A 13,655-nucleotide genomic window follows, 5' to 3' on the forward strand; every position below is an offset into this window, starting at 1 on the left:
CACATACACACAGGCAAACACATATTTTGAAAAATTGTTTGTTTTTATTGAGAGGATAGTACAGGGTAAGACAGTATAAGTTAGACTGTACAATGAAAGCAGTTTTCGTCTTTCCAAAAATGTCAAACTGTAAGAGAGAACGTTTTTTTTGTAATCGTATGTAAATGTTGATATGACACAATAATACCAGTAAGGCAGAATTTGAAAAACCTAAAAGTACAAAACAAGAAAACTTGATTGGAGAAAATGGGCTGAGCTTGGAACAGGAGGCACTAGATATCAGTGTATTTTGGCAGATCACTTGCATATTTCTTTTTTTCTCCTTCTGATTTGATTATACTGGGCCAAACAAAAGACGTCATCAGCATCGTAAGAACATGATCAACATAATCAAGGTGTTCATTATTTCTCATATACACACTGGGTTCCTGTCTCCCCCCTGTGGAACATAGTGCAGTTGCATAGCTTACCACTATAGTCAGAATATTTTGGGTAAATTGTAAGTGTTCCTCTGCTGTTATGCTTGGTAACACCAGCACAGGGATGAGAATCGCAAGAAATTCAGAACAGATCCATACAGTCAAACATACGTATAGGCAAACACACACAAACACATACACACAGGCAAACACATTTTGAAAAATTGTTTGTTTTTATTGAGAGGATAGTACAGGGTAAGACAGTATAAGTTAGACTGTACAATGAAAGCAGTTTTCGTCTTTCCAAAAATGTCAAACTGTAAGAGAACGTTTTTTTTGTAATCGTATGTAAATGTTGATATGAGGACACAATAATACCAGTAAGGCAGAATTTGAAAAACCTAAAAGTACAAAACAAGAAAACTTGATTGGAGAAAATGGGCTGAGCTTGGAACAGGAGGCACTAGATATCAGTGTATTTTGGCAGATCACTTGCATATTTCTTTTTTTCTCCTTCTGATTTGATTATACTGGGCCAAACAAAAGACAACAACGTCATCAGCATCGTAAGAACATGATCAACATAATCAAGGTGTTCATTATTTCTCATATACACACTGGGTTCCTGTCTCCCCCCTGTGGAACATAGTGCAGTTGCATAGCTTACCACTATAGTCGTTAACACTATGACTTCTCTCACAGGTTACACCCCCCCGCCCCCCCCCCCCCAAAAAAAAACAAGTGTCCCTCCCAACTTCCACAACCTCTCAGATACAGAATCCATAGAACTAGAATTTCATTCTGTTCATTCAATATCTGTGCTCTTCAATCCACAGTGATGTCAATCACAAGACAGGAAGTTGAGTGAAAAACAGGGATGGGGTGGGGAATACGACAGGACAGACAGTTAATGTTGCAAAATAAAACAGTTTAAGGCATTTGAGTCTTCACATGATCTTTTCACGTCTTTTTTCATTAAAACTCAAAAAGAAGCTTGTGTTAAAACTGGGAGGAGTTTGTCTGTAGTACGACCCTGACAATACAAGGCCTCTATGTCATAACCAGCATCTCTGGCCATACCAGTGCAGACTGCAGAGTATACCATCTGGCTTGGTTCCGAGTCCTTGGCACACTTAGAACCTCGCAGGGTTCTGAGGGAACAGAATCAGAATGAATACTGACCGTCACAGTCACCAACACGGCCCAGAGACCAGGCCCTGTGTCTCTCCCTGACCAGAGAGACCAGGCCCCGTCTCTCTCCCTGACCAGAGAGACCAGGCCCCATCTCTCTCCCTGACCAGAGACCAGGCCCTGTGTCTCTCCCTGACCAGAGAGACCAGGCCCCATCTCTCTCCCTGACCAGAGACCAGGCCCTGTGTCTCTCCCTGACCAGAGAGACCAGGCCCTGTGTCTCTCCCTGACCAGAGAGACCAGGCCCTGGGTCTCTCCCTGACCAGAGAGACCAGGCCCCATCTCTCTCCCTGACCAGAGACCAGGCCCTGTGTCTCTCCCTGACCAGAGAGACCAGGCCCTGTGTCTCTCCCTGACCAGAGAGACCAGGCCCTGGGTCTCTCCCTGACCAGAGAGACCAGGCCCCGTCTCTCTCCCTGACCAGAGAGACCAGGCCCCATCTCTCTCCCTGACCAGAGACCAGGCCCTGGGTCTCTCCCTGACCAGAGAGACCAGGCCCCGTCTTTCTCACTCTCCCTGACCAGAGATCAGACCATGTCTCTGTGGCCTGGGCCGCCACAGTCACACTATGGAGGTAGAAGGCCTGGAGTGGACTGTGCTGCTCGTAGATCATTTTGGATGAATGAAAGCAACCTGCCCTGGCCGAGGCAACAAAGCTTTGAAACAGAAGGCCTGTTCTACTCATTCACTTTCACCTGCACACCAGGCCGGGGACGTAAGGCACAGAGGCCTCGCCTGTGGTCCGAAGTCGTCCATACGATTGTTTGGGCAGTTTTACTCAGTGGACACTAGACTACTAGTTGCGGACGGTCAGACACGGCTAGTGTCAAACCTGCAGGCAAGGAGCATCAGGTCAGGGAAGACTTTTCAAATAGAAGTGCTGGCTGGCCCGTAAGGCTACAGGCTTTAGACCAGGGTGTGGAGGCACATTGGGACGTCTCTTGCATTTTGAAGATCCAGTGGGACATCACAGTCTGGCCCTGTGTGTGTGTGTGTGTGTGTGTGTGTGCGCGCTTCTAAATTAGTGGCTTTAAAAACCAGTTTGTTCAGCATTGACAAAGGCCATCACAGGGCCCTTAGTCTGGTCTGACTCTGTGTTGTGTGTATATGTGTGTGTGTGTGTGTGTGTGCATGTGAGACACTGGGACCAGTCACATAAGTCCCGCAGACTGGAGGGAGGATGCGATGGTGGCCTTTCTTTCCCAGCGCAGCCCAGGGCCTCCAGCCAAGAGGGGGCATGACACACAGTCTCAGCCCAGACAAAGGCCTCTCTGCTGGGCCGCCCGCAGGGGGGGGGGTGCCTGGAGCCATCAGGGGCCTGGACAAGGGGACAGACAGCGTGTTTGTGTGTCACTCACAAACAGGCATCTTTTGTGAGGCGAGATGGCGAACCGACAGACCAGACTAACCATATGAAAGTAACACACTGCATGGCCAGCCGGAGAGCGATGGTGGACCCGACTGGCTTTACTGGAAATATACACCGTCCACAACCACGAACCAACCGAACCAGAAACGCGCCAGGAGTCATACGTACAATACGTGTGTAAGGGGAGGTTACATGGCTGTTAGGACAGGAGTGTGAGGTGGGGAGGGAGATACGTTAACTATACATACACGTCAGAGAGGTGTCAGAGAGCCAGGCGGCCGGGGACTGTACAAATATCTATAAACAAACGGCAACGGAGCACGCCGTGGTCGGCCCGTCGGTTCACTACGCCAGCTGGTTCTATCCCTTTAGTTAAACCACGGACACAGAGACGGAGTGAGAGAGAAAGAGTGGCATAACTGGTACCTTTACGAACAATGATAGTGGCACTTCTTGAGGGGGGGGGGGTGCCGTCTAGGGGTGTTCTGGAGGGAGGGGGGGGGGGGGGGGGTGTAGGGGTGTTCTGGATGGAGGGTGGGTGTAGGGGTGTTCTGGAGGAAGGGTGGGGGTGCTAGTTGGCCGACACCTTCCCAATCTGTTTTTTTTTCCTCTTTTTTTTAATTTTTTTAAAGGCTGGGATTCGGAGGGAAAAGCCACATTCTCAGCAAGGAGAGGGACAGAATAAATACAAGACGACACTATTTCATCTCTCTTCTCCGACAGAGAGAACAGAATGTGAAAACTGAGTCTCCACAGGCATTGGAAGAAGGAATCTAGAGCTGGAAGCAATTCACACTTCCAGTGTGTGTGTGTGGGGGGGGGGGGCAGTGAAAGGTGTGTGTGTGTAGGGGCTTAGGCACATGAAAATCATTGCTTCAAATACACAAATAAGTGGTCCACAATGTGCCCTGAGAATTCACTAAATACACAGTTTTTCTTAGCTCCACAACAGCTATCATTGCAGTATATATTCCGTTTTTCGAGTGGTCCAAGCGTGCATGTGTGTGTGTGTGCGAGCTCACTCTCACCCTCCGTTATCTGTAACAGTGTCCATCAGCAGTCGCAGATCACAAGTGTAAACCTATGAAATATAACTTAAGAGAAAATGCATAGGCACATATATTCATATCTATGTGTTAAAAGAAACAAACAGAAAATCAATCCATAAGAAATTCAACAGAAGTGATTAGAAAGCTAACTGGGCCTGGCAGGATCAGCTACAGAGAGCTCTGGGCAGCGCTCCACCCTGGAATCATTACAGGATTAGTACAGTGCTGTGGATTCCCCCACTCTTAAAACATCCCCGGTGCAACAAGAACAAGCGTTCAGTTCCACGTGGACAGGTGTCATGCGCCGGAGGAGAGAAACTCGGAGGAGAGAGCACACCGTCGCTCCGGGAGACCGGGCGGAGAGGGGGATGGGGGGGGGGGGGGAGCAGAAAAAGAACGTGCGCAGTTCTTGCCCGTGGTGACCGTCATCTTCATCATCACACCTTCCTCCTCTTCCTCCACCCTGTGTTTATTTAAACTCCATTAAAAAAAGACATCCCCCCCCCCCCCCCCCTCCCGTCAAATAGTGGTCAGAGCAGCTCGGGGGAAGGCTACAGTGTGTCTGTCACACAGAGAGGACAGTTAGAGGGTGGACACATCCACAGGTCGGCCCTCCGGGAGATGCGAGATGGGAGATGCGAGAGGCGTCTGGACAGGGGGAGGAGTTATTTTACAGTGGTTACGGGGGGGACTACGGTGGGCGGGGGCGGTTCCACAACCCAAACGGACCTGCGAGACCATGACGGAGGGTCAACAAGGAAAGGTGAAACTTGGGGGAGGGATGGAGGGGGGGATGGGGGGGGGGTTTGGGTCAGGTCAGGTGATGTTTTTTTTGTGTCTTGGACAACACTGCTGATCACTGGAGCATGAGCTGCTTGAGGTTGTCGTGCAGGATGGTGTCCTTGACGTCACGGAACACCAGGCGAATGTTCTCGGTGTTGATGGCGGTGGTGAAGTGGTGGTACAGCGGCTTCTGCTGCTGCTCGCGACGCTTGTTCCGGAAGCGGTCGACCAGGAAGCGCTGCACGTCGGCCAGGCTGTGGGGGTCCCCGCTGAACTCGGGGAACCAGTCCTTGATGGGCACGCTCTTCACCTTCTCCTCCAGCAGGTCCGTCTTGTTGAGGAACAGGATGATGGACACGTTGCTGAACACGCGGTTGTTGACGATGGTCTCGAAGATGTTGAGGGACTCGCTCAGCCGGTTGGTCTGCCTGTCCTCCATCAGCACCTGGAGACAGGGGGCGCCTCCGTTAGTGTGGGTGTGTTTCAGTGTGAACAGGGATGCAAACTCATCAGGGGTGAAAAAGGAAACAAAGATTTGAACCCCCTATGGGGGTCCGGGGACATGACCCCCGGGAAGACATTTTTTAAATATCAGCTTTAAAAAAAAAAAAAAAAAAAAAAAAAAAAAAAAAAAGGATTTACAGTGGATTTTAGCTTGAGGATAGGCGATAGGGATTTGTGACAGTCAATGGGAAGCAATAGCATTTCTATTCTCTCCCTGCATCTTTTCAGGTGCTGGTGTGTCTTTTGCTCCTGCTACTGTTCTCACTTACTGAAACCTCTAGCACACTATTTTTAATCTAGTTTTAGTGAATAAATATTAAGATTTTAGTTGACTAGATCTAAGGTCTAACAGGTTTGGTGTTTGAAGTGTAATGCATTATTTAAGCCTCTCTCTAGCTATTTCCTAGCTCATACACCTGGGAAACACACATTCACACATCAATGGCGGCAGCTGCCATGCAAGGTGCTAGCCTGCTCATTGGGAGCATTTTGGGGTTCAGTGTCTCTGCCCAAGGACACTTTGACATGTGGACAGGAGGAGGCGGGATTCAAGCCGCCGATCCTACGATCATTGGACGACCCCTCTACCTCTGAGTCACAGCTGCCCCTGGAACAAAATAGATGGATGTAGAGCACCTATCTGAAAAGGGAATGTAGGTTTGTTCCACGTTGATACAGCTCCAAACAAACCATACACAAGCTAAACTGTCTTTGTAGGATCTAGTTAACCTTACCGTCTAGATAAACGGGCCACTAGCTAGCGTTGTTAGGCTAGCTGGCTACAAGTGGTAGCTACTGTAGCAAGACAGCTATAGCTAGCATAGCTAGACGAGAGTACAGGCTCTAAGTACAGAAGCCTTTCTTTTGACAACTCAGAAGACGTCTTCTTATTTCATTCCGCGTGTCTGTTCTCACAGACCAAGACCCCCCCCAACCATTTCAAAACACTATTTTGGATTCAAAACGGCACATTTTGCCGAAAGGTGTGTAGTCTTGATGTAAAATTGTGTGCGTGTGGGAGTGACTCACATGGTCATACTCGGAGGAGGAGTGTGCGGGGGGGGGGGGACTCAGCTGGTCGTACTCGGGGGAGGAGTGTGTGTGTGTTTGGGGGGGGGGGACTCAGCTGGTCGTACTCAGAGGAGCAGTGTATGTGTTGGGGGAGTGGGAGAACGACTTACCTGGTCGTACTCGGAGGAGTGTGTGCGTGAGTGTGTATGTGTGAGAGTGTGTGTGGGGGGGGTGACTAACCTGGACGTACTCGGAGCGTGTGTGTGCGTGGGGGGGGGGGGGGCGGGGGGGTCGTTGACTCACCTGGTCGTACTCGGAGGAAGAGACGAGGAAGAGGATGGAGGTCACTGAGTCGAAGCACTCGAACCAGCGCCGCCTCTCAGAGCGCTGGCCCCCCACGTCCACCATCTTGAAAGGCACGTTTTTGATCTCAAAGTCGTACTCGTGGATGCCCTTGGTGGGCTTGCGGGCCAGGAGGATGTCCTGCTGACTAGGCAGGTAGTCCTGGTGGCCAGACAGAGACAGAGAGAGAGAGACAGACACAGAGAGAGACACAGAGAGAGACAGAGAGAGACAGAGAGAGAGACAGAGACAGACAGAGAGACAGAGAGAGAGACAGAGAGAGACAGAGAGAGAGACACAGAGAGAGACAGAGACACAGAGAGAGAGACACAGAGAGAGAGAGAGCAGGTGAATGAGGGAGATATCCCATGCTGGTCGGGGACGTAGTATTTCTATTTCAAATTAATCTTTGACTTTGCAAACATTTGAAACCAAATACAGTAGAGAAGTTATCTGCTCACAAACATCCCTAGAAACTATTAGCTCCCACTACATTATTTATATTACACTAGGGTTTTCACAGACTAGAAACTATCAAATGACTAGTCGACCCTGTGGATTGCTGATATAAATATATATATATATATATATACACACACATACTGTACATCGCCAACACCTAGATCCACTCGTATGTTTTCACCTGCTCCGTCCGAAATCCAAACCTCATGGATATATTCTTGTGTAAAATAGTTCATGCCTTTGCTACTGGGGCTGACGGCTGTTAACATGTTTAGCATTGAGATAAGTTAGGCTAAGACTGCTTCAACCACGCTCTTATTAACTGTCCCATCTGGGAGTTTTTTTTTTTTTTTTTTTAAAGTAAACTTTCCATTTAGCGGGCCAAGCAAAGTCTGATTATCTGCCTCCTTGAGTTTGTTTGAAGGCAATGATGCTTTTGCGTGACACACGACGTAGCCTACCAGGTCGTTCAGGTCCAAATTAAGTTTGTCGCTTCAATAATGTTAAATCAGGCAATGACGCTGCAACGAGGGGTCAGGGAAGAATTTTTACAGCTCACTTATCTGGCCCCCGGGTGATACTGTTTTTTTGCTTCCCTCTGGAATATGTAGGGGTGGGTCGTATACCCACCTCCCTTGTTCTCTGTAAAGCGCATTGTGTTGCCTCTGGGTATGAAATGCGCTATACAAATAAAGCTTTGATTGATTGATAACTGTGCCACTTACAGCTGGACAAAATCGATGAATGCGATATTAACGCTTCCAACTGACAGCCCTGGCTGTGGGTAGGTCATCTTCGTTGTTTCATCTTTTTTAATAAATAAATAAAAAAAAACGTAAAAAAAACTTTGAAAGATTGTGTTTATTGATCATTGTTATGGGGTGAAAAAAATACTTGCGGAAACCCGTGATTAATCGACTATTTTTGGGGAGTAAAATTTGAAAACTAAAATTCTTAACTTGTGAATGCCCTACAGTATATCACACACACACACACACACACACACACACACACACACACACACACACACACACACACACACACACACACACACACACACACACACACACACACACACACACACACACACACACACAGGCAGATAAACACACGCATGGACATAAACATATACCCAAACCTCCCATGACTGGGGCAGTGGAACTAACTAGCGTTATTTGAATAGCAAAATACATCAACTAGAGGGAGGGTGGGGGAGGAAGGGGGAGTGTGGGTGTTCACATTAAAATAACGAGGTAAAGGCATTGGTCAAACTGAGGCAGAAGAATATCAGTAAATCTTTATCAAACTCTTTGGGAAGACAAGTGAAAAAAAAGTTTAAAAAAAGTTTCCTCCTAAAAGTGTAGCTAAAAGTGTGTGCTCCGGCTAGCAGCTGCTGTGTGTGTTTGTGTGTGTGGCTAGTTGCTGTTGCTGTGTGTGCGTGCGTGTGTGTGTGTGTGGCTAGTTGCTGCTGCTGTGTGTGTGTGTGTGTGTGTGTGTGTGTGTGCTCCGGCTGGCTGCTGCTGTGTGTGTCTGTGTTTGCTAGAGGGCTCCGGCAGTGTCGGAGCTGGATTCCTGACATTCCTGGCACAGTGACATCACAAAAGTCAGCTTCCACTGGAGAATCCACCAGGCGGAACCAGCTTGGCGCAAGCTGAGGACGAGGTCGACACCACCGACACCACCCACGCCAACGCCCACACCAGTGTAACCGTGTGAAACGTGGAGCAGCTGGTGAAACTCACTCCTCAAAGGAGGGCTGACACACCCTCCAAGAGGGACGTCCCTATTGGCGCAACTGCCAGAGCGTCCGCGCCTCCCAAGTGGGAGACCCGGGGTTCTAATCCCGCCCTGGGCATCCCGGAACGGATGGGTTACAAGGCCAACACGCCAACACCCACACGGCCGCTCCAACACCCACGCGCCGGCTCCCACATGAGACGAGGAGTTATCCAGGGGTGCAGGCCGGGGCAGAGCGCAGGGCGGGGGATGGATGACAGACCACCGTGCTCCTCCGCAGCGCGTGATTCTACGTGTTTGTGAGGCGTGGAGCGCAGGAGGAGAGGCCGTCTCCCCCTCGCCCACTCAGCCATGCTCCACTTCCTCTTCCTGTCGGGCCCTGGCCGTCTTGCGCAACACCCACAGAGTTATTCACTCTGCGTGTGTCATAGCTGACATGGTGCTAACCACTCTGCGTGTGTCATAGCTGACATGGTGCTAACCACTCTGCGTGTGTCATAGCTGACATGGTGCTACTCACTAAGTGTGTGTGTGAACTCATCTGACATAGTGGCAAGAAAGACAATGGGAAGAAGCATACAGGCCTTAATGATCCCTACATCCCCTGATCTGCTCTGAGAGAGAGAGAGAGAGAGAGAGAGAGAGAGAGAGAGTGTACAGGACAAAGGAAATAGAGCACTAAAAAGAGAGGGAGAGAGATAGCATCAGAAGATGTACTTCCCAAGTGGTTTAATCTCTGAATCTAATCTCCGAAGTATAATGGACCCTCAGTCTAACTATCATAACTGACCAACTGGATCTCAGTCGAACTATCATAACTGACCAACTGAAAGTGTTGGTTCTCAGATTTGTGATTAGATGTCTGGCAGTGGGATGGGAGGTCTTACCGGCTGTGCAAGCTTGTCCAAATTGTCCAAGAAATACTTCACCGACTCCCCCTGAGAGAGAGAGAGAGAGAGAGAGAGAGAGAGAGAGAGAAACAGTTGTTATTGTAAACGTAAGAATGGATTAGTTACAAGTACAAACACACGCGCACACAATGACAGAGGACAACTCAAGGTCATTCTTTAGTGATGGTGTTGATGAGTATTTCCCTCTGTTGGAATCCCAGTCTAAACACACACACACGCACATGCACACGCACACACTGAAATCATAGCTCCACTTCTCTAGCTGCAGGAAGACAGAGAGAAGAGAGGCGTGCGTCTCTCCCTCCTCCTCCTGACCTTTAACCCAGAACACACACAGCTAGTGCTCTCCGCTGGAACCACGTCCACGAGGCCAGACTACTTCCTGTGACCGCCTGACTGAGGAGGAAATGGAAATCTCACAGCAACAATTTTCAGAACAATCACACCAGCTAGCGAGGCTACAACGACATGAGTTCCACAAACCCCAGCAAGGCTAACGTAAAAACAAAGGGAGACAACACAGTCAACTGCACCAGATACACACACACACACACAAACGCAAACACACACGGGTAGGCACACGCACACATGCACCATACACACGCACACACACACTCTGGTATGCACACGCATGCACGCATGCACACACACCTCCATGGGAGTCACATCTATAACTGAAACATCTGAGTAATCGAAACAAGCTGCCGAGGAATCAGCAAACATAGCATAAGATGGAACAAGTCAACAAAAGAGGGAATTTGAGTGTGTGAGAGTGTGTTAGGGTTAGAGTTAGAGTGTCACAGTTAGGGTTAGAGTGTCCGAGTGTGTGTTAGGGTCAGAGTATGTGAGTGTGTGTTATGGTTAGAGTATGTGAGTGTGTTAGGATTTGAGTGTGTGTGTGTCTTAGGCCGCATTTACACTGCATGCCCAGATTTTGACCGCCTGCTTACATTTTAAAAGTGCCCCATATCAGATACCTGTACTTACACGTACATACTTGCTTAACACTTGAAAAAACCCGCATGCGAACATGAGGGTTTGGTTACCTTGGTTACCTAGCAACCGTAGAAGGGGCATGCAATACGACTATTTCCACTCTTGCTGTTGTGGTAATTGGCCTACTATAGGGACTTAGGGACTTGATTTGATGACACTGCAGCTACGAGTGTTTAAAACCTTGCTCTGCCATCGCGGCTGAAATTTCCTCATTAACGGCTTTGTTTCGGTACAAACCAGTAATTGGCTTGCACTGACTCTTCGCCACAAAGGCTCAAAAGACAGGTTACCTCGGCAGGTGTCCACTGACCTGAGCCTTCGTCCTCCATTATCTTTTTAAGCAGGATAGTTGTGACAGGTGTTGATGGATTTGGTTGCGTTGTGCGTGTGGAAGTAACGTTATACGTGTTAAGCGGCTGTCCTACTGGGATAGTCACGTAGCATGCTTTGCTTGTGATTGGCACCCGAAAAACTGTCTCTAGCATGGATATTAGATGTTTAGCATGTGATTCAGTGTGCGTGTCACATGAACATCTCACCCTCAACCATTGCATACTATGGGAGTCTACTGCTCTGTTCTACAGAGAACATAAGAGTCAACCTGCTCTGTTCTACAGGAGAACAGGAGAGTCTACCTGCTGTGTTCTACAGGAGAACAGGAGAGTCTACCTGCTGTGTCCTACAGGAGAACAGGAGAGTCTACCTGCTATGTTCTACAGGAGAACAGGAGAGTCTACCTGCTGTGTTCTACAGGAGAACAGGAGAGTCTACCTGCTGTGTTCTACAGGAGAACAGAAGTCGACCTGCTCTGTTGAGGTCTACATGTGGGAGAACAGAAGAAGTTTGATCCACAGCAGAGTCTGCTTGTTAGAAGACTGAATAATCTCCAAATCACTCCAAAACAATCCAAGTTGCCAGTGTCGGATACTAATGGATAGGAGAGTGCAAGCACACGCGCATGCATGCACACACACACGCGCACGGGGAAGCAAGCCCAGCTGGGACAGCGCAAGGCTGAGTGAGAGCAGAAAAGAGGAAGTGGTGACTGAGCGGAGCCACCTGAGAGGGCGGGCACTTCCTCCTTCCCAGAAAACCAGAGATGAAGCCTAGCAGTCCGTTCACACACACTCTGCCATGCTCTGCCAAACCACCAGCTCCTGGTGTGTGTGTGTGTGTGGGTTTGGTGTGTGTGGGCGCTAGTTAAAGAGAGACGCCTAAATCAGACGCACAAAAAACGTTATACTCAGAGAAGGACTGCTGCTGGTGGATTCCCAGCGAGCGGATTCCCAGGGAAGTCTGAAGCAGCGTTCCCCTGCTTTCACTTCTCCTGCCCTCGCGCTGCGGTCGCCGCTGCCGCCGTGACGCAGGTCAAACGCAAACGCATGTACGCACGCCACCGGAAAACAGCCACCCACACAGCCCTGCAGCTGCGCTAGCGCTGACCACGCGGCTACATGACTCCGCCCACCACCAGGCTGGTCTCAGGTCGTGCGCCAAGCGTCACAGCGGGGTCAGGAGGAGGTCACGAGGTTTCTGTGGCTAGCGTCTCTCCACGGGGATGATTGTTTTTTATGGCTGGTATCTCCAGAATGCCAGGGAGCCGGATGGACCGGTCTAGCAGAGGGTGACGCATGCTTATGATCCAACGCAGCGTCAACCATTACGCCGCACGTACACACACGCACACGCACACAGAGACACAGACTTATTATACACTTTCTTCCCCATTGTGGATCTCATATAGTTCAAGTGGTATGTGTGATTATATGCAAATATATGCGTGTGTGTGCGTGCGTGTGTGTACACAAGTGAGTCAAATGATGAAAAATCATCTATGTATGTAAACCTTGACTTGAAATCAAATCGTGTGAGTGCCGTGTGTGTGTGTGTACGCGTGTGAGATGTTGTCCAATCAGACGACAGACTCCTAGGTTTAGTTCCAGGAGGCTCCACTATGACAGGTCAGTGTTGCAGAGCACGAAAGCCCAAACACCAATCACAGCGCATGGGAGGAGCCCACACACCAATCACAGTTCAACACTCCTCCCTCTGGTAATACCAGCATCCAATACACAGGCCAGGGCAAAAGGTCACTTTAAACCTCTCAACACGCACACGTTTGATAAGGTGTAATGTAAATAATATTAGTAAGGTTTTTGATAAGGTGTGATGTACTGTAAATAATATTAATAGTTAGGTTTTTGATAAAGTGTAATGTAAATAATAGTAGATACGTTTTTTGATAAGGTGTAATGCAAATAGTATTAGTAGATATGTTTATTTCTTCATGTTTGATTTTCTTTTTGTTGTGCAATGATGTTACCATTATCCATTTTGTGTTCCTTATTATATTGTACTTTATGTTGTAGCTACAGTATGTCTTATCCTTATTGTACCATTGCATATTATTATTATCATTATATAGGCTATTGCATATTGTAGATTAAAGATTGTCATAAGGTGCCTTGTTTAATCTATGCTTGAAAGGCACACTGTACAAAGATGTTAAAATAATAATAATAAAAAATATTAATATTATGCTTAAGTCACAAACACTCAAGTCATTGTTAGAGCATCTGAAACTAGGGAGTCTGAAACACTGCAGTCACTTTTAGAGGTGGGAGAGACGGAGGGAGAGAGAGGGATAGAACAGAATAGAGAGATGGAGGGACAGAGAGGGATAGAGAGATGGAGGGACAGAGAGGGATAGAGAGATGGAGGGACAGAGGGATAGAACAGGATAAAGAGATGGAGGGAGAGAGAGGGATAGAACAGGATAGAGAGATGGAGGGACAGAGAGGGATAGAACAGGATAGAGAGATGGAGGGAGAGAGAGGGATAGAACAGGATAGAGAGATGGAGGGACAGAGAGGGATAGAAC

General features: G+C 48.4%; 1 protein-coding gene across 1 annotated transcript in view; it reads right to left on the reverse strand.

Annotated features, from left to right (window-relative positions):
• Positions 1-4,781: 4,781 nt before the first annotated feature.
• The window catches only part of gna13b (guanine nucleotide binding protein (G protein), alpha 13b), a 35,109-nt gene continuing 26,235 nt past the window's right edge, over positions 4,782-13,655 (reverse strand). The window contains exons 3-5 of the mRNA XM_084437713.1: positions 9,755-9,805; positions 6,630-6,830; positions 4,782-5,256 (exon numbers count right to left, since the gene is read on the reverse strand). Of these exons, the coding sequence (XP_084293839.1) occupies positions 4,885-5,256; positions 6,630-6,830; positions 9,755-9,805 (624 nt within the window). The 3' untranslated portion in view covers positions 4,782-4,884. The remainder of the gene's footprint in view (positions 5,257-6,629; positions 6,831-9,754; positions 9,806-13,655) is intronic.

The sequence above is a fragment of the Borostomias antarcticus genome (genome assembly GCF_949987555.1).
Source record: "Borostomias antarcticus genome assembly, chromosome: 5".
Classification (NCBI taxonomy): domain Eukaryota; kingdom Metazoa; phylum Chordata; class Actinopteri; order Stomiiformes; family Stomiidae; genus Borostomias; species Borostomias antarcticus.